General features: G+C 39.0%; 1 protein-coding gene across 2 annotated transcripts; it reads right to left on the minus strand.

Annotated features, from left to right (window-relative positions):
• Window positions 1-17,373: 17,373 nt before the first annotated feature.
• LOC124166753 (thioredoxin-like) lies at window positions 17,374-20,888 on the minus strand. 2 transcript variants are annotated; one of them, XM_046544425.1, is made up of 5 exons: window positions 20,787-20,888; window positions 20,611-20,675; window positions 20,388-20,492; window positions 18,224-18,349; window positions 17,374-17,947 (listed from the first exon to the last, which is right to left on the minus strand). In XM_046544425.1, exons 2-5 carry the CDS (start codon window positions 20,632-20,634, stop codon window positions 17,885-17,887), a joined length of 318 nt encoding a protein of 105 aa, XP_046400381.1. In that variant the 5' UTR covers window positions 20,635-20,675; window positions 20,787-20,888; the 3' UTR covers window positions 17,374-17,884. The 2 variants fall into 2 exon arrangements, with proteins under 2 accessions (XP_046400381.1, XP_046400382.1); XM_046544426.1 differs by having other exon boundaries at window positions 20,776-20,797.
• Between the last annotated feature and the right edge of the window lie 478 nt (window positions 20,889-21,366).

Genomic DNA, 21,366 nt, shown 5'->3' on the forward strand with positions numbered 1-21,366 from the left:
TATCTATGACTTTTGTTTATCCCTTTAAACACCGCTTAAGCTATTAGAAATGATGTGGTCAAGGTATTCAAATATTCATACAGTAAAACCTCTATGTAGTGAACCTCTTTACATCATAAACCTCTATACTCATACCACCCCTTCGGTCCCGTCAGATTTACATGTAAATTTATAGGCAAACCTCTTTGCAGTGAACCTCTTTATCTTGTAAAACCTCCACTTATCGTACCAAGGAGATAACCCCGAGACAGCCTAACTACCTCAGCCAATTGTACCGAGACAACTTGAGACCTACATTTAATGCAGTCGCGATTACGTACATGGAATGACATTTTCAGCTATAAATGTTTCACACTTATTTATTTTTCTTATACAACTTTAAATATGCTGTAATTTTCACATTAATCATTAGTTATGGCCATTTTGTTCCATATGAGAGCACACCTAACAGTAAATAAGAGAAAGGGATCCAACTATCCTAATAATTTTAAGTGACTGCTGAATTAAGAGAGATCACATCATTTTCTCTCAAATCATGGTAAAAATCATGCTATAGCGCTCAACTTCTGCAATTATTAAATAATAAATATATGTTCAATGATGCATGCATGTTTGTTTAAGCACACAAATATAATAGTTTAAAAGACAGTAGTGCCTTCATTTCTGAAGGATATGAAAAAATGGTGCCTATCACTAAAACCTCTCCATAGTGAACCTCTATTCATCAAATTGCCCAAATTTTGGTCCCCTCCATTACGATGTAAAGAGGTTTTACATATTGAATACCTACAAAATTTTTGGGGCCTACAGTCTTTAGTAAATCCCCTCCCCTCCATATGAAACCTCATTCAAATATTTAATGGCTACGGCCATTACTTGGATTTTTCATTATGAATTCCAGACAAATGCACTCTGCTGCACTAAAACTTATGCCTTCATCATCAAATTTTCATAGTTCAGCTCAGGTCACAAAAATATTACCATCTAGAAGCCAAAAAATTTCTAAATCCAAAATATATGTATGCCGAATTGACAATGCAACTGAACCAAGCATCTACGCTGTAGAACAACAAACCCTCTGCATTGAATGGGAGGATGTGTTCTTCTGTGGGATCTAAAAGGAGTATGTCACTCACCGAGGAAAAATGTTAACAATGCAGACAACCCACAAAGAACAGTAGTGCTGCAGATATTATTATATTGTTCTGAAATAAGGGCTTTTACAAAAAAAAATAAAAAAATCTCATAACATTTGAAAACTGAGTTTAGCAAAAAACATTCAGTCCCATTAAAGAAGGAGAAACATAGAAAATAAGAAGAAACCAACAGTTGAGAGAAATATTGCGGGAATCCTCAGAAGCAGGAGATTAATATGGCTGGGCCACGTCCATGGAAGTGAAGAGACAATGATCAAACGAGTTCTAAATGGGAAACCAGAAGGTACAAGACCGGCAGGAAGACTAAATGTGCTGGAATGACAAAGTAAAGAAGGATTTAGGGAAGATGGGAACCCAGCTGGATATGGCTGGCAACCGAGAAATGCGGAGGTGCTTGGTTGGTGAGGCCTAAGACCATCTAGGTTTCTAATGGCCACAGTGTTAAGAGTAAGGCAAACCGCCCTCCAGAAACAAATTTTTAGCTTTGTGCTTGCCACAGATGCTAAAAAATTTGGGCGTCTCCCGCCCGGTAACAATCATTACCCATCCGTGAGATGTGGATTTTCACCCGTGACTGACTGTCTGCCAGTCATCAATGTCTCAGCTGGGCGATTGCCTTGCAAGCCCAGGGGCGCAGGTAGGAATTGAGGCTAGGGGGGGTTTTAGGCACAACCAATACTGGGGAGTTAGGGGGTACGGAATACCCACCAGGGGAAGTGAGAGGTGCAGGGGCCCTTCCCTAGAAAAATCTAAGATAAATGATTCAAAATGGTAAGTTTTACAGCCTTCTGAGGGATATTTTTATAATCCTTTCATTATTCCATAAGTAATATTAGTCCAATTAAGTAAAATGGATTAAATTTTAAAAATCCTCTGAGCTCTGGGGGGGGTTTAATCCCCCAAAAACCCCCCTCGCTGCGCCACTGTGCAAGCCGACATTATTCCAATTTCAAGTAAGTTCTCTGCATAGTGCACATCCTAAATAAAGAATAACTGATTGTTATCCATATCAGTTTCTCTTTTACCTTCTGACACCTTTATTTAATATATTTTTATATGATATTTTTACATTATGCTGCAAATAAAGCAACTAATAAAGGCCTATGTAGAAACGGAGGAGCCGAAGGTGTAGTTGTCCGGATGGTCCCTTGCAGGGGTTATTGGGGGCCCTCAGCTGGGCCTCATGATGGGGTCCTCCTAACAGCAGTAGTCGGGGAATTCTGCTGTTAGTCCTTCCCCGCAAAATTTTAGGAAATGGATTTTGACACTATTCTGGCTGTTGAAAACTAGATAAAAATTAGTAAAAATTGAAATTTTCTAAGAAAAAATATTACGTAGACTGATAAATTCATAGCTTATAATATTTGACAATGTACTACCGTTCTATTATCTAATTAGTGAATTTTTGCCCTGAAAGTGAACTGAAATGTACATAATAAAAACCTTCAAATGAACCTTTCCGAATAATCATTTCAAAAAAGCATCAGCTTCTCTTTTACCTTGTGACACCTTTATTATTCTCATTTTTTATGTGATATTTTTACACTATGCTGCAAATAAAGCACCTAATGTAAACATAGAATTTTCTAATTGCAAAAAAACTTTGGTCCCTTCTATAACAGGCTCTGATGAACCTCTGTAGAGTTCACCTGATGATGACGTCTAACGTTGAAACCATGGTGGTAAATGTGTGAATAAATATTAATGTGAAAGCACAAAGTTCTTCTTTTTAATTTTAATTAAGTCTTAACTATTCTTAAAGAAAAACAATGACATGGTTTTTTTTTATAAATCCAATGCAATTAAGCATAGCTTTACGTATTTACGCTGAAAATACGCATATGTTGAACAATCTCACATGAGATTAGATGGAGGGGGTCGAGCCAAATCTCATGATATCTCACTAAGAGGGGGGGGTCTGAAAATCGCCAAAATCAACTCATTAAAATAATGGTTAAGGATGCATAATATTTTAGTGGTGAGGAGGGGTGCGACAAACTGATCTTTGCCCCTACTGACTTTACTCCTAGTTGCTCCCTGTCTACTCCCTGCCTTTCACATCAGTGGCGTAGCACAGGCCGTTCGTACACGAACGGACAGTGACGGCTTGCCCATAAGGACTATCGGACGCCGCCCCTCCCAAAGATTTGAAAAAGGAAAAAAATAAATACCAATTCAATTATAATTATACATCTAATTAACCAAAGTGTTTTTTTTTTCAATCGCATTCATCGAAAATACTGGAAAAATACGCAAAAATAGCGCGAGAAGTTCGCATTTGTAGCCGCGGGGCGCTGGCCAGAACGTCCCATTCCATCGCTATGCAGTTGTATGAAGAGTGGTAGTGGTGGGGGCTGCTGGTGCTATGACGCGTCTAAAGGCCGTTTTACACGGTACACGGAATTGCGCTGTCTGACGTACGTGTGAAGGCGCAATCAAAATTGCGTCGTGTAAAGCGGTGAATTGCTAGAACACATGCGAGACGGCAAAATAGCCCCTGTTCTAATTTCGTTCATGCATTCGCGCAATTCCACGCCATTTTAGAAATTAATGCAGCTCTAACCTGCGCAATTCCGTGTGTCGTGTAAAACGGCCTTAAGGTTGTGCCTTATGTGTCTTGGGACGCTGCCCGAGCATGCGCAGAGTGACGTATCTAGTGAGATGACATCGCTGCTACGGCTGGCGGCATTATGATCTGGCGTCTACTTGGTGCTGTGTTGCAGAATACCTCGCTTTGGTTTAAATTTTATTTTTATAAATATTTAAATTATATTATTTTAAATTATACAAATTTAACACCTAGATAGCCTTAAAGACTCACTAAAATACACAAAATATTTTTAAAAAATTTGACCTCCCGGTGAAGTGTGCCCCCCCGAGCATTTAACATACGAGCCGCCTCTGCAAACGGAACGATGTTCATGAAGAGGTGCGCTCCCCCATCCCCTCGGCTTCCATTGAGAAGAGGCGCAGAGTCAGGAAAGAGTCATGTAATGTCTGTTTTTTCCCCGGCGAGCGATGGCAGTGAAGACTATTTGGATCTCACACCAGCAGCTCGATTCTGTAAATGTCATACCTGTGCTTCGCGTGGTTCGAACCACAGTGGAGTTCTCACGCCTCTCACCGTGAAAGACGTTCAAGCGATCCTGTAAGCCTGTGTCGTGAGATGTTTGACGGATTGCGAACGATCACTTCAGTTTCTTATGTTGGTAGCTGTGCGGACGCGAGGAACGAATCAGAATCTCCGACACAAACTTACTTCAGCGGCCAACTGCAACTTCAGTTACCATAGAGAAACATATACAATGCCGTGGAATATTCACTCCCAAAGTAAATAATACTTCTTTACTCAATTTTGAGTGAGGTCTTTTCTTTTAAAAGTGCCTATTAATGATAAGTTACGGTTGCTTAATTAGTTAATAGCTATAAACTGTATATTACCTCTTTTATATGTTGTCAAGTGCTGCGTATCAAAGTCAGTTATCACGTAGCGGGCTCGTAATTGCACAATTAGCTCTAATTTCCTCATGATATGGAGCTAATGCTTACGCGGAATGAGAACAAGTGTTATTTTATTATTTAATAATGGTTCACTCTCGTATGTGTTTGAGCTGTTCTCATCATTTCAGTACATAATTTTAAATGCGCTGTGGTGCGTATACATATATGTCTGATTGTGCAAGCACATGCCACTATTCACGATTTATACTGATGAAAATGTTTCTAGCGCGAATACGAGTAGATTATTAACAGTTTCTGCTAGAGGACGAGATGTTTACATGTCTTAGTATTTCTATTATGTCAACAGAAAAACGAATCATGTTGGTCGTGTTACTGAACGGCAGCAATAATGCATGGAAGAGATGGAATAGATGATCAATGTTTATCTTAACGTACTAAAGTATGCCCCGGCAAGCCATCTAAACGTCTACGAATTAATCGTGGTGTGAACTCAGTGATCCATCGCCAATCTCGCGTCTCGAAGGGAATGTTGATATCGCGTATCTGCCGTCGAAGTATGTGCATCTATTGCCTCCGTCGACATTGATGCTCATGCAAAAGTAGCGGAGGTATGTAAAGAGCCTCCATTCTCGTTAATAAAAACAAATCGAAGGCTTGAACTTACGAAATAAATATTAAATAAATCTGTTAACATTCAATACCGCACAATACTTTTACCGTTGGTTCTACTCCAAATTATTATGAAAATTAAGTTGTCAGTATTTTAATTGTACATTCTAGAAGATGCACAAATATAAGATAATTGTCAAACCCTCAGCGCAAGGTTTAACTTCCCACCAACTTCAATCGCAATGAACGCCAATCAATTTAAATAGGACGCGAATGTAAATTTAACTTTATGCATTTCTTTTATTTGTTTTTAATACATATTACTTATGCGAAGTGACAATATGAAATAGCCACCATCGTAATTAATGAATAATGTGCTATTAATTATCAATCACAGCGTAAATTCATAATGAAAAATTAGAGCGCATTGCCGCGACGAAGCTACCACGGGCCCTCTTGGGCGTGAATACTTTCACGGACGCGGCTGTGAGAGTGACGTCACTAAAAAGTTTCAGAATCGCTCCAGCGTCAAAGCCGTGAATACATTGACGAAATCCGCTTGTGACGGCCATATCACATTTACAGAATCGAGCTGCAGGTAAGGTCTTCCGTAACTCGTTTCGATGTGCGAGTCGCCCAATCCAATCTGAATCCCCGAGGACAATGGGCGAGTTGCACATTGAAACGTCGGAAGGAAATGGAGGACTTTACTTTGTTTGAGACCCGATAAATCTTCACTGTCAGGGGAAAGTGTCCCTCTCCTGTTGCATGTACCCGGGAAGAATACTAATACGTTCGTATTTGGCGTTAGAATGCAGGCGTCGGTTAAAAAAAGGATTTTAATGATTTTTATTCAATTAATCATCAATTGTGCACGTATGTTGTGTCGACAGTGCTTTTAGATTCTTCGTAAGTCTTGAAATAACGAAAAATAGAGGAGTTTTGTTTATCAAGAATTTTTCGCTCTAATAAAATTATTATGAGTTCTTCAGTAAGGCACACAATTATGATCCCTTCCAGCATTGTGTGAAAGCTCATTTGGAGAGGTTCTTGATAAAGTAGCGTTCAAATTGGAGCTACCCAAAAACAATTTTTTTCATGCAGAGCCGGTTTAAAAAAATGTTGACGTAAGTTGAATTTCTGATGACGTTGAGGCATCTTGGAAATAAATTTCCTAGCAATACCAATTTATTTATGTTCCACCGATAGTTACCGAGATACAACACTTCAAACTCGGTCAATTCGACTTTTTTCACGGAAGGTTTCCTCTCCTTTCGAATGCACAATGTCATGGTACAATGTATACATGTACTCATACATTTGGATCAAGATCCCAGGGACGGATTTAGGTCGTGACCCCTTCCTCCCAAATTTGTTTATATTTATTAGAATGAATTAATTTTAATAGTTTAATAGTTTTTATATCCTTGTAAAGGGAGTGAGTATGAAAATGCATGGCTACAAGCAGAGGCGTCAAATGGGGGCGGGGGGATGAGGGATCACTCCCCAAAGCCTCAGAGAAATTAAAAAAATATTTAAAACTATTGTCTAGTTTTGATATATAATAGCTGCATCTGCTTAAAGTTGAATTTTAAGGGCCATAATGATGTAAAATAAATTTATAGGCATGTCATTTTTCAAAAATAGGGTAGTTTCCTTCATCAAAGAAAACGAAAGGCATTGATGCTAGCTGGGTACTCTGCCTGCTAGCAACCTGCATAAGCAGCCTGCGCCTAGCGGCGTACATGTCCTCGCCCCAAGGTCACCTCACTTTGCGGCAGCCGGAACCAGAATGACGTCACACGGACTTTTCCCGGCATTCATACTTAGCCGTCGCGTTTTCGCGCGCTTGAAAATCTTCACTTTTCATTTAATCGCGAAAAATAGATATCGTCATTTAAAAAATTTGAAAGTGTGAAATGCGTACCCCAGGGGTAATAATCTTTCGATGTAGGCAATAAAAAAATACGATCACCACCCTATTTTCCCGTAACCTCCGTTGCCTGGTGGAGGGGGTCCCCACTCCAGGCCCCTCCATCCCCCCCAAAGCATATTCCTAGTTACGCCAATGAGTAGCCCTCAAACGTAAAAGACGTTGTAATTGTATTTATCGTAGAGCGTAGTATTCCCTACTGTAAAAACGCTCCTCTCTCCCGAGGATATTCCATACTCCCCGGACTCGGGTTATGATGCCCCCCGCCAAAATGTGATGCAGAATTCGCCCCTGTCATGGCCTCCTTTAATACTGGTATTAAAGATGACCATGCCCCTGCCCAAGATCCTGAACAGATTCCGCGGGAGATTCACCCTTGAACATAAGCGGATTTAGACAAGAATTTCATTACGGTTATCTTTACGTTCGTTTTGTTTTGCGTACTACGGAGCCTCAATCATTTAATATCATGTGATTAACATTCATATTAAAATAAAGAGAATATATCGTACAGTAATTACTGTACGCTATTTCTAATATAAAATATGAGAAGATCGCTTGCCTGTCAGACCCTTGTGCCCCCCTCCCCAGAAAAAAATCCTGCATCCGTCCTTGCCCTTGAGGCCAGTCTGGCAGCCGCGATATATCTACCGATATCTACTCCCAGGCGACCGCATCGCGGTAGATGTAGTGGCGGAAGGAAAGAGATAGAAGAACCTCACGCCTGATTGGAACGACGCCATAGCACGCTATCGCTCCTACTTGAGAAACGAGATTCAATGTCCAGAGAGAAATATTAGATTATTCTATGAAGAGGATGATTCAGAGATTCTTCTCTATATCAGACAAATACAGTTAGCCATAAAATGTCTCAGACCTCGCGTATATTGCAAGTCATACCATTTTTCGTTGGCTCAACTTGAATCAACTTGCCTGCCATTGCTTCTAGTACTTCGCAGAGGCATTTGGGTTAAAAATCTTGTAAAACCCAAATTTGACACCTGAAACTCCACTTCCGAAGCTTAATTTTTTTGGTAGAATTCCATTCTCCTCTCCTTCCTAGGGTGCATCATTAAACTCTTGTATAGGCCCTTGATTAAGTAAAAGACACGTCGAATAGTGAAAATAAAAAGCTATCGGATTCCCACAACGGCCGCGACCCAATGACAAGAAGTGGCGAACGAGTCACTACACTGAAATTTTGAGAAGAAGTCTAACGAAAAAATTTTTTCAGATAACCGCTCCGAAGTGAATCCTCTCCGAAATAAATTCCCACAGAAAATAATAGGGTAGTTTCCTTCATCAAAGAAAACGAAAAGCATTGATTGCGATTCGTTACCCACCATTAGTGTATTCAAAATATACAAATTATTTCGTTTTAGAAATAGCGGTTTAGACGAATGGCTATGGTCCATTTTTATCCTCATTTGAAAAGGGCCAGATTGGCGCCCATGCGATGCCACTCCACGTGACGTCACAGGGACCTAGTTTCTATACGAGAAGATAGGAGTTTTACATCGTCTGAGGTTACCAATGCATGCATGAGGCGTAGAGCTCAGGGAAACATGTCTCAATAATCACTTATTAAAACTGGCTAAGGTCGGAAAGTTTTCTTCATTTGATAAGGTATTAATAATTCTTATTTAAGACAAGCGCTACCAGCCAGTAGGGTACTCAGCTACCCGCTAGCAGCCTGCGTCGTAACAGCGCTAAGCCTCGCCTCCAGGTCACCTCACAGGGGGGCAGCGGGAACCTGAAATAAGTCTCACGGAGAGATTTCCCGGCATTCATACTTACGCGTCGCGTTTTCGCGCGCTTGAAAATTTTCACTTTTCATTTAATCGCGACTAATTGGTATCGTCATTTAAAAATCTAAATGCGTGAAATACGTACTCCAGGAGTAATAATCTTTCGATTTAGGCAATAAAAAAATAATAGGAAACCACCCAGGGGCGGATCCAGGATTTCTTTCTGGGAGGGGCACAAGCAAGGCCGTATCCAGATTTTGTTCAGGGGGGGGCACAAGGATACTTCGTCATACAAAACGAACGAAATGATAATGGGACCGTATTAAAAATCTAGCATATTTTTAACGGTCTGGGGGGGGGGGGGGCACGTGCCCCCGTGCCCCCCCCCCCTGGATCCGCCTATGAAACCACCCTATTGCCTAGTTTTCGGCCTCGTATTCTTTCCGTCGCTAACATTGGGCACAGCGATCAGGGCCGGTTTAAGCGGTAAGCAAGGTACGCGGGAGCGGCCGGAATGTTGTTTTCTTAGACTAGAAAAATGTGTAGAACCTGCCCTGACAGCGATGTAGAGTTATTAAATACATTACCAATGTGAAGATTGTTTAACAAAGTACCTATTTAACTTCATCATAAGGTACTTTGCCAGATAGCTGCCTCTGTCACCATCAGTCGTTTGCGACCTAGCATAAAAGCGGTCCTTTTAGATTGCAAGGCTTTCACTGTGAAGACGAGAAATCCATAAACGCCAAACAGCCTCTAGCTTCCTCTATCGTGTAGCATCAAGGCCATCGAAACACTCAAGAAATTTCCCTCTAAATATTTACCCTAAGGTGACAGACAACGCGTGCCATTATGAAAGCGATCGATGAAAACAACACGCCCGCAGAAAGTTAGATAAACAAATGTCATGTGACTTGCCTTGTACTATGCGAATGGGTATAGTTTTCTCTCCAGGGAGTTGAATCAATAAGTACGGTATTCTCCACCCGCAACTCCTCCCACCACCCCACTTCGCTCGGGCGGTCTCTTATGAAAACATTTACGCAAGGCCATCGACGGACGAGGCGGTGGATGCCAGTGGCGCAGCGAGGGGGGGGGGGGTTTTGGGGGTTAAAGGCACCCCCCCCCCCCAAAAAAAATCCTGGCTCTGCCCTTGGTTAGGGCCCCCCAAATTTTATTAAAAATATTTAATTTTGTAAGTTCAATATTTTTTTTATAATTGTTAAGGACTACAGGGAGTGCATATACAAATGTATGGCTACAAGTCCCAAGCATAAGAGGTCTGGTTTTGTTTTATCATAGAGCGTAGCAGTCACTACTGTAAAAATGCCCCTCTTTCCCAACCGGTATTTCATACACCCCGGAAAGTGTGTACCCAGGATCAAAACTAGGGGGGGGGGGGGAGGGGGCAAGCTATGGTTGTTCCAGTTGTAGGTAAGATTTAAGCATGGAAAAGGTGAATTAAATCAACATTTTAAGGAAACTGTAATAGCTCTTTATTAGTTTTTAAAATTATTTGCTTGAAAAAATATTATTTTTCCTAAAGACAATTGCGATATTTGCTTCAAGGGGGGAGGGGCTGCTGCCCCCTCCTGCCCCTCGCTGGGTATGCCCATGCACCCCGGATCAAGGTCATGACCCTCCCCCAAATATGAATTTGATGCTGACTCCACCCCAGAGAATGAGTGAGGTCTTAAGATCTTAAGCAAACTCTCACCAAATAAGCATTAACCACCCTGCCCCATTTTCTCTTGCAGGCTATTCATAAACCATGATCAATACCACTTTCCAAAATGAAAAGCAAGATTTTTCCAAATTTTTTCCAATGAAACACAAAATTATTACTAATCAATACTCTTGTGAACATGGAATCATGAGAGTAGGTTAATTTATTTATTGATGAAAACCAGTAGCGGATAGAGAAAATACTCAAGAGGGGGGCACAAAATATTTCTTGAGCTACCTTTACCCTTATCGGGATGAAAAATAAGTTGCATGTAAAGTTTGACAAAGTTTCATTTGGGCTCATTTTACAATTATACAAGATAATGCTATCTTATGATACAAAAAAATTAAAATCGTGGTTCAGCAATGTTCAATAATGCAGGTGGCCCTGCAAGGGGATGGCACCCGTGCCCCCTGCATCCCCAATATGTATCCGCCACCGATGAAAACTTGTGTGTGGTCAAAATGTATCAATCTTGTGTACTTGAACACACCCACTTTCAAAATTGGGATGAGAGCAGGAGAGATGGTATAAGGGAGAGGAGGAATATGTGAGAGGAGTGGAATGGTGTGAGGAACCGAACATCTTTTTTTTTCCAAAAATTTAATCAAATAAAAACAATAAAGCACTGTTCCACAAATAATTATTAATTGTGCGTGTTTCTGCTGGTAAGCCATCTGTAGGCACAATGGGCTTGTTAATTCAGTTGTTTTATGGCAGGATAAGATGGAATCATAAAAAGAAATACACCCATGTTTTTTCAGTCTTTTGATCCATCAACTACTTACTTCTAGAGGAATTTCAAACAAAAAATTGACGCCTTTAATAGATAAGTTGATGAAATCAACATACAGGTTGCCACGTCACTGCTACTCCTCCGTCTAGTGCGTGGTCCTCAATTGATTCTTTGGTGTTTTGCACTCCGGTGAGAGATTCTTACCCTGAATGAATCATCATCCCTGAGGGAGTAAATGAATCAGAACTCTATTTGGACATTGCATGCTCTTGAAAAGTGGGTTGCACTGATTAAAAACTTAAAAGAGAGAATGGCTGAATGAGTATCATTTTGTTTATCCTTGTAGTATCTTCCTTTCTTTTATCTTTCTTTTTCTTAATTCACATTTACAGCCTCAGTGAACAGCCCCATCATGAAAACACAATGGGAATCAGATATTAATGCATTACAATATTATTTTAGAACGTAGGTTTCCGTGGCGATGGTTTGATCCCTGCATTTCTTCTGGGTTTCCTTCCGCGTCAGCTTGTTTGTGGACAACAGTTTCGCTGGCTATCCTGCCAGCGTCTTCAGGTCAAAGGTGTCCACGTTCATCATCAGATGAGAAATCGTTACATCCTCAGAGTAACACAAGTGCAGTTCTCGCATAGTCTCAAATCATTCAATACTAATAGTGGGACAAATTATCTCATACACCATTAATACTTATGGTGGGATATGTCTTCAAAAGTTTGGGGGAATGAAATAGTATACTTTAAATGTTGTTGTTCCCATTAGCACTAAAATTACCACAAAAAATTAAGAGCATTGACCTCCTTACAGCAGGCCAATATATCACCATTATATTCAAAACTACCCACCCAGTCAAGAGGGGCAGCTTTCATGGGCGTACCAAGCGGGAATCAGGAGGAGACAGCTGCCCCCCCCCTCCTTAGAAGCAGAAATAAATTTAGTTTAAAACAAAATTTATGTACAAATTTCCCTTTTGAAGAAAAATAATATTAACATAAGACATGGAACAAAAATTAAAATCATAATTTCATTAAAATTTTGGTTTCATTAACATTTTCTGTGCAAAAAATTTTCAACTTGAACGACCACAGCTAGTTTTGCTCCCCCCTCCATAGTTTTGATTCTGGGTACACCCATGGCAGCTTTATCGACCCAACTACAATGCTATAAATAGTTATTCTTTACTTTACAAAAAATATTCAATCTCCACAATTCTTCCATGGTTTTCAGCCCCAAATATATCTTCAGAATTGGAGAAAATCTAATGTACTAAAAAAATTAAGTTTGATAGAGTAGCGGATATAGAAAACACTGAATGGGGAGGGGTGCAAAAGATATCTTCAGTTGCCTTTCCTTTTATCGTAATAAAAATAATCAAGTCACAGGCAGAGTAAAAGAAAATTTTAATGAAAGTGATTATACACATATAAAAGACAATGCCATCTTATGACATAAAAAAGTCACAATTGTGGTTCTGCAATATTTGGCAATACAGGTGGACCCACAAGGGAGGGGCACGTGCTCCCTGCACCCCCCATCTGTATCCACAACTGGTTTGATATAGCCTTATAGGTCTGCTGAGATGAAATATCCTATCCACTTTTGCTCTGTGCACACAATTTGAATCAGTATTTAACAATTTTGACCTATTTCCATTAATCATAAATCCACACATTTCTATTGAATGGAGAGACAAAAAAAGACATATGTAACAAGCGGACATGTACACACTCATGAATGCATGGAAACTTACTCGTCGGATTTTTCATAATAATGACTTGGTATTTCCACAGCCGGCCTTGGTGGCAGAGGGGATGAGGACTCGCCAGATAAACCGAAAGGTCTCAGGTACAAGTGCCAACTGGATATACAGGGCATGGATGGTTTTTAATGTTTTCATTTAAGTGTTTTATATTGAATTGCATGTAAATGGGGGCACTCCTAAGCAACATATTAATTATTATTATCAGTAATTTGTTCCTCAGTAGTACTAGATCCGCCAATCTACAGCATCATCAGGAACAATTAAAATTAATGGTACATATATAAGTTTCGTAATACAAATAGGCAAGAGTCAATTAACAAAATTACAATGTACACTGACCACATTATACCAAATGTTTCTCTTCACTCTATGATCCACCGCTTCCATTATAAACCCACAAAGCATAAGAATTCCAACGAAGAACTACATAACTACAACAACAGACAAAGCCAGCAATTAGACAGCATAACATTAAAAAAACAGGTAAAATTAAACTATGGAAGATTTCCTCTCCTCATTGCAAAGAGAAAAAATACATACTTCAAATCGCACTAATTCCTATTCCAAGATGCTATTTATACAAAATATATAAACTTCTACCATCCACACTCGAAGCAATCTTTTGCTATCCATTTCCACTTCCAAAGTTCCTCATCGATTGTAAAGTCAAGTTAGAATCAACTTTTATACCTAGAATCCACTCACTCTCTGCATTGAAGGACTATATTAGCAGGATGAAAGAAGTCTAGCAGACCCTTTTAAATCAGGAGAGAGAGCAAAGAGGAAGTTGCTAACTCAGCTTTCGTCTACAAGGCGAAGAAGCTTGGAAATTGGGTTTAACAACAGAGCCTCTTGCTAAGTACATTGTGTCGCTTGGACGGTGTTCTGGGCACAATATTAAATTATTCTGATCAATTTTCATACCAAACATTTTATTCCATTTTGTGTGCAATGCAATCCATATTTGTTGACGGAAAATTTTCATTCCCAAGTTGGTGCAAACCCTCTTACCACGAATATGACAAAGGGGGATTCTCAAGTCGGCCTCTAAATCTGTTGTCATCAACCGCGCATTTAAAAGAATTTACTTAAGTCGCCACGCGCGTCGCTGACGGAAAAATTGGTCCAAGTTTCACGGGAAAATAAGGCATAATTAGAGGTGTCAACAGAAATTTATATGATGCGATCTATCAAATTCAATACTTTTCAATACTATTCCTCGCAATCATAAACGTTATATTGCAAAATATTAGAAAAAAAAGTGGATCAAATTACACTCATCACCTCTCCGTGGACATTCTTGAAAACCGATTAAAATGCGACCGATGTGGCAACAGAAATCAGCCTTATGCGAGATGGAATTGGGCCTCCTCTATATAGTCCCCTTGCCTCTTACAAGTAGTGAAATCCAAGTTAAGATTTACAAGCATAACGAACTCCAATCATATTACAACCAATCAAAATGAACAGTTCAGAATAATACTGAAATGTCAAGCACAACCCCACAGTTAAAGGAATATGATGGAAAGACACTGGTGTTTGTGACCAAGAATGGGTTTGAGCTGCCTGATGTTGAAAGAAAGAAATAGGTTTGTGGCGGCCGCACCTTCTGCCTTGCCGCTCGCCCGGGAGGCAACATAAACCGCGCTCTCTCATCGCTTCCCTTCAACAGGCCGGCTAGCCCAGCGGTAGCGCGGTCGCCTCCCAAGCGGGCGGCCCGGGTTCGATTCCCCATGCCGGAGAGTGAAATTATTTATTGATTTTTCTTGCCTTCTAGAATTTTCATGTTCGAGAACGGTAACATGGAATATGCTGGAAGTGATCCAATAGAATAAATACTGCGGCCTTTCGGCCGGCAAGTTAGTCTGGCATTCTGAACGGATCAATGAACATCGTCCCAAACTTCTACATTGACTTCTCATTGCTAGCAGACAACCACGACGCCTGATACAGGTTCTACAAAGTGAAGCTGGAACTAATCCAGTTTATACTCATTGTTCATCAAAAACCAGGTCATCACTACCCTCCGTACCCAGTAGTAATGAGAACAGCCCAAAAACTGATCAATTGCCCCACAGCTTGACCTATGGATATACATACCATATTATATAAAGGACGAATAAGGCATCACAACTTTGGTGTGGACAGAGAATTTCTTCAGCATGGTAGGAGAACTGTGTCCCACCATTAAGACACCAACATAAGTGACACCATGATCGCACTCGACAGAGCCATTAATTTTTCACTTAATATCAAGGTTAATATTTTCTTTGGAGCAAAAATGTTGTCATTATTGGTAGACACACTAAATTTTTGTGAATTTAAAATTTATTAAATAAATATCCCTTTATTAATTTTACCATAACCTAGCTACGTGGAAATACATTATAGACTAAGAGCATATTTTGAAGTGTGTATTCCAAATGTAGAAATTAATATCGTCAGACTGAACTCTAATCATTACCTCTATTAGTGCAAATTCATTCTCTGTATGGACTTATAATGAGAACTTGATAATATAGGGGAACTTACTGAAGTCCTTTTTAAGGTGCATTGAATCTCTTTATTTTTGATAACTGTCCTCACTATGCATGTATTCAGGCTGTGAAACTACCACCAATAGGATATTTTCCTTCATCAAAGAAAACGAAAGGCATTGATTGCGATTCGTTACCCACCATTAGTGTATTCATAATATACAAATTATTTGGTTTTAGAGATACCAGTTTAGACGAATGGCAGTCAATTTTTATCCTCATTTGAAAAAGGCCAGATTGGCGCCTATGCAATGCCACTCCACGTGACGTCACAGGGACCTAGTTTCTATAAGAGTAGATTGGAGTTTTACATCATCTGAGATTACCAATGTGTGTATGAGGAACAGAGCTCAGGGAAACATGTCTTAATAATCACCTATTAAAACTGGCTAAGGTCGGAAAGTTTTCATCGTTTGATAAGGTATTGATAATCATTATTTAAGTCTAGCAGGGTACTCAGCTACCTGCTAGCATCCTGTGTCGTATCGGCACTCAAAGCCTCGCACCAAGGTCACCTCACTTGCAGCAGCAGGAACAAGAACGACGTCACACGGAGTTTTCCCAGCATTCATACTTCCCCGTCGCGTTTTTGAATTCTTGAAAATTTTCACTTTTCATTTAATTGCGAAAAATAGATTTCGTCATTTAAAAATCTTAGTGTGAAATACGTACTCCAAAAGTAATAATCTTTCAATTTAGGCAATAAAAAAATAATAGGAAACCACCCCATTGTTCTCCTTGTCACATATGAACTACTGAAAAAATGTTGATAATTGAATAACTCAATATTGTTGGATTTCATGGCTACTTATGACTGTTTAAAAACTTCAAATTCACACCTTCATTTCATCAACATTAAAAAGCAAAGTTGATTATATCCACTCAAATGCATAAAAATTTACCTATAATGAACCTTTTCAGAATGATAAAAGAAAGCCATGTGAGGCATTACTGGAAGTTTTAGAAATTTTGGGTCAAAGATGTCTACCATCTTTTAATCAAAATTGCTATTTCTAAAAGACAATATTAGGGATTTTTCGTCACCATAAATTATTTACCCAAAAACAGACCAATATGCCACAAAAAGCCTTCATCATGTAAGTTTTTGAAGAATGAAAAACAAAATAATGTTCAAAATGCAATAAGCCACTTCATTAACAAGCGACTTATTGATATACACTCTAATTACAAACATAATTAGATATAACCCTTTATAAATTTTACCATTGCAGCAGCTGGTCCCAACATCAACCTGGGCCACTGACAAATGCTTTTTACACTGGCAACAGAGGGACCCATTCACGACATGGTCTTCAACCATTAGTTCTGAGTTTTTGTGTAATGCGACTCACGAGGCATATGACACTAGTGGTTCAGGACAAGCTCCTCATGAAAAAATATTGGCATTGACAAAAATATTTTGCCCTAGCAACCCATATATGTGAATGTAGTCGATGCTCGCCATAGACAAGCACTCTTAGCACACTTCATAAAAACTGTGACCTAAGGCATATGTATTTTTCCAGCTATTATGTACAAAAATGGCTTACGGTCCCCATCAGGGATTTTTGTGCATCAGGCAACTGTCCACATCAGCCAATACTGCCCCACACCTCTAAGGAAACAAAATAATAATGAAACCATGAAATAACTCCCCAAAGAGTAATTTGGCTAATAAAAAGCATCCATGGAACAATACATGAAGTTTATTTATCTTCTCTTAACATGGGCAAATGACAAGCAACTGTGTTTTAAATATGCATATTATAAAAAAATGCTAAAACCTGATTTAAATGTTATATCCACGGTAAATTGATTTAGCCCATTACGTACTATAATACTATTTCACACAAATGTAGTAAATATAATAATAATAATAAACATTTTCCAAGGGCACCAATCACATACAGGAATAAAAACTAGCCTTCTCCACACCCACACTTCTTCAGCTATGAGAGGCTTACGATTTCAGAGGCATGATTTAAAAAAAAACAATATGAATAGCTTCAGACAAAATAAGATCAAGATGATTGTTCCATGAATCTGCAAGTCGGCAACACCCTTAATTATTCTCTTCTTAATTTCCTTTCCTTTAACACCAATTCCAATTCACTATAATATTCACAGCAGCTGCTAGCAAGAACAAATGTTTTTTAAGGCAATGCATTGAGAAGATTTACATTGAGTGCTGATAAGGCCTCACTTATTTGCAGCAACAAGTTCCTTCAGCTTCTCAGCATTAGCTCCAGAAAATGATGTAATCTGTAAATAAAAATACAAATATTATAAAAAGGTAAATACAAGATACTAAAATCTTTTCCCAGTTCCCAGACAAGCCGTTTTACATCACCTAACTAGACAGTTCCCCTTTAGTATTAATAAACATCCATAGATTTTTATCTATACAAGTCATTAATTCTTTGAGAATTAATGCAATGAAGACTATTTATATTTACAAAATTCAGCTTTCACTAATTACATGCCTTTGATTGAATGTATATAAACCAAGCAAACATGAATATTCTATCTACTTCATACCTTCTGTCCTCCCTTCAGAAAAATAAAAGTGGGCATTGCTGTAACTGAATATTCAGAAGCAATGTCATCACACTCATCCACATCAACTTCCAAGAACACAACAGTTGGATTTTCTGTAGCCAGGCTCTGGAAGTTAAAAAAAAATGGTGCTGTAATTAAAATTGCCAGTAGTAAAATTGCTCTACATTAAACAATGCAAAATAAGTATGAACTACGAATCAAAGTTTCCCTATGAAAGGAGGGGCACAAAATTTGCTTGAGGATGATTTCATATTTCCATCACTGTATGTTATTCCAAGGCCACTCTGAGGAATAACAAAATTCTAACATGGAAATGTCAAATGCTCTTAACTGAGATCCCCAGTAACCTTTCCACCTCTAAGGTAAAGGAAGCCAATACATAAGTTTAAATGAAATACGAGGAAGTGCCCTTACAGTGAAACTTCAGATGAAAGAAAATGGAAAAGATATACATACAATTTTGAGACAGCTTTATAATACGTACTCATGGAAAATTAATACTTTCACCAACAATAAGGCTATAGTCAAGTGAAAGACACCAAAGGGTGAAGTTCTTCATCTGTTGGTGTATTTTAATTAGCAACTGTGAGCGTGACTGCGTACAAAGTCACTTGTTCCTGCAGTGCTTTATAGTCAAGTGATTTTAAATATTTACATATCATATAATTAAAAAGAGGAATTGAAATCATTTCATAAAATGAATTTCAGTAGTTACATGGTACTATCTTAATGACATTGAAAAATGGATCTTCTGATAATAAATGCACAATAAAAATAGGTTCCCAAGGAATTAGATAGTTAGTATGTATGAACATGATGTCCGGGAAAATATTTTATGAATAACCCTAATTGTTAATGATAATCAGAAGTTAGTTCTACAAAATTAAGCAGAAAGCAAAACTCTCCTCCAATTAAAATGTCACAGAATTTTATAGACATAATAAAGCACAATGGAATGATGTCCTCCGCCTTTCCAACAGATAGGCAGACAGGGGGATTTTCATGCTAATCAACTACAGTTGTGCACGGCATCATGAAGCTAAATGCCTGCAGATATAATTTCAGTAACTACATCTATGGTTGGAAAAAAGATCACTGAATTTTTACGCTTCTATAACTTCCGAGTATGGATACTATGAGCTTCAGAATTACACGCTTCTCCCCTTAATTTATGTAGTAATCTGTCCTGTGGTAACCAATTCTGAATCAAACGACAACTACGTAATATGATAGCAGAAGACGCGTATTACTTGAAAATGCGGCGAATTGGAAACTACAAAATTTAGCGATATGAGTCCAAAACGATTAAGCAAAATGAAGTGAAAAAGCTGTTATCTTCCAGCACAGTGTGAAGAATTTCTTAAAAATAACGGATTGGAGATACTACCGAAGATGACAATTTCCAAACTGCAAGACTTACGAAAAACACTACTGGCTATAGATAAGGAAAATAGGCAACTGGCAGCACAGGCACCAACAATGATTTGTAGAACAACAAACTAAGGCAGCGGCCTTGCACATGAAACAGCACCGATATCACTCATTTATTCTCACGCAATGAAAACGAAGACATTTTTATCAAGCCCAACATATAATATACAACTTGTAAATAAAATTCGCTTTATTCTTTGGGTTCTGCGGGTAAATCCCTTCTTGTAACCGCACGAACGCAACGCATGGAGAAGGAAATAAATTACTTCATCCTAGTTGAGTATTACGTAGTCATGATGGAAAATTTCTCTAGACACATTACTCGTAAATGTGGGCCTGGCGTAGTATACACGTGCCCTCATCTCAAATATTTTTATGGCATTTGAGAAAACAGCTTTTGTGGAAACTGATTTCGTCACCACAGATAACCTCGGGTATCGATGAATTTGAGAGGGCGGCCCTCAACGAAAAAAATGCCTCACACCGCGAACTTTCGACGACAAACTTAGAAAATATAACATTGTGCTTGAAACAAAGATCTAATAATTAGGTGAATAATATTTTAGAATGGCATTAGTACCCATAGTGAATTACAAATGCAACACCGCCTTCTTCCGCCCAATTGTACCTCCAAACAAATACAACTCAATACTTCACTATGATTTTAATGTAGAAAGAATGAACAAGAAATGAGACTTCAGTCAATACTAACCTTGAAAACTGGCCCGATCATTTTACATGGCCCACACCATACCGCCGAGAAGTCTATCACCACCAAACTGTCTCCGGCTTCCTTGAGCCTAGCGTCGAGGTCATCCTTAAAGAACGCGAAGTACGTAACAAGAAATATAAGTAATGCAGGACAATGATGGAAGCGTATTAAAACTAAAATTACGTCCGCAATATTGTTAAGCAAACAAATGCTGTGAACTTACCTTACTCTGGATGTGGATAGCCATGGTTAGCTTCGATCAGCAAATCAATTAAACTAACAGCAATTCTAACAAAGAAAGAGAACCGAGATAAAGAATACGGGTTAATAATCACGAAATTCCTTCGTTCCACACACAACACACCCAGACAAAAACCGCTATATATACCAATCACACACCTCTTTGCCGCGTGCCTCTTAGCTACACTCCTGCCGCCAGCATTAGCAAACCACAGAAACCTGAAAATCGACAGAGCTGCCACCTAGTATTTCTTTGCCGGCTCTTGCGCAACCAGGGCGTAGCGGCAATCAAGAAAACACCCCCTCCCCTTTCGTTTGGTATTTTCTGCGGTTAAATTACGCCAAGTGATCGAAATATAAGCTACAAGTAAATATCATAAGATTGAGAATTGGTGCTTCGTATTCTATAGAAACAGTAACCTTTTCTCACAAAATTTCGGTAGAGGAAGCAACTAGAAAGGAAAACCATCGAATTGAAAGAACGAGAATTCAAGGCCAATGCAATGTCATGCCTCGGAAAATCCTCTGATCATGTGCTTTGGCAAATAAACTCACTTCGCTCACCACCTCAATCTCACTTAGGGTTTGAATTCGATCGATACCTCTTCTCTGAACCACAGAAACGACATTGACAGCAAGTCCGTCGTTAGACATTTATTCCTAGGAGGTGGGAGAGATACAAAATCGTCGGGGAAGTCCATTTATAATGAGGTGGTCCGTGTTATGCTCGGCATGACTG

Source organism: Ischnura elegans, chromosome 10 (assembly GCF_921293095.1).
Source record: "Ischnura elegans chromosome 10, ioIscEleg1.1, whole genome shotgun sequence".
Taxonomy (NCBI): domain Eukaryota; kingdom Metazoa; phylum Arthropoda; class Insecta; order Odonata; family Coenagrionidae; genus Ischnura; species Ischnura elegans.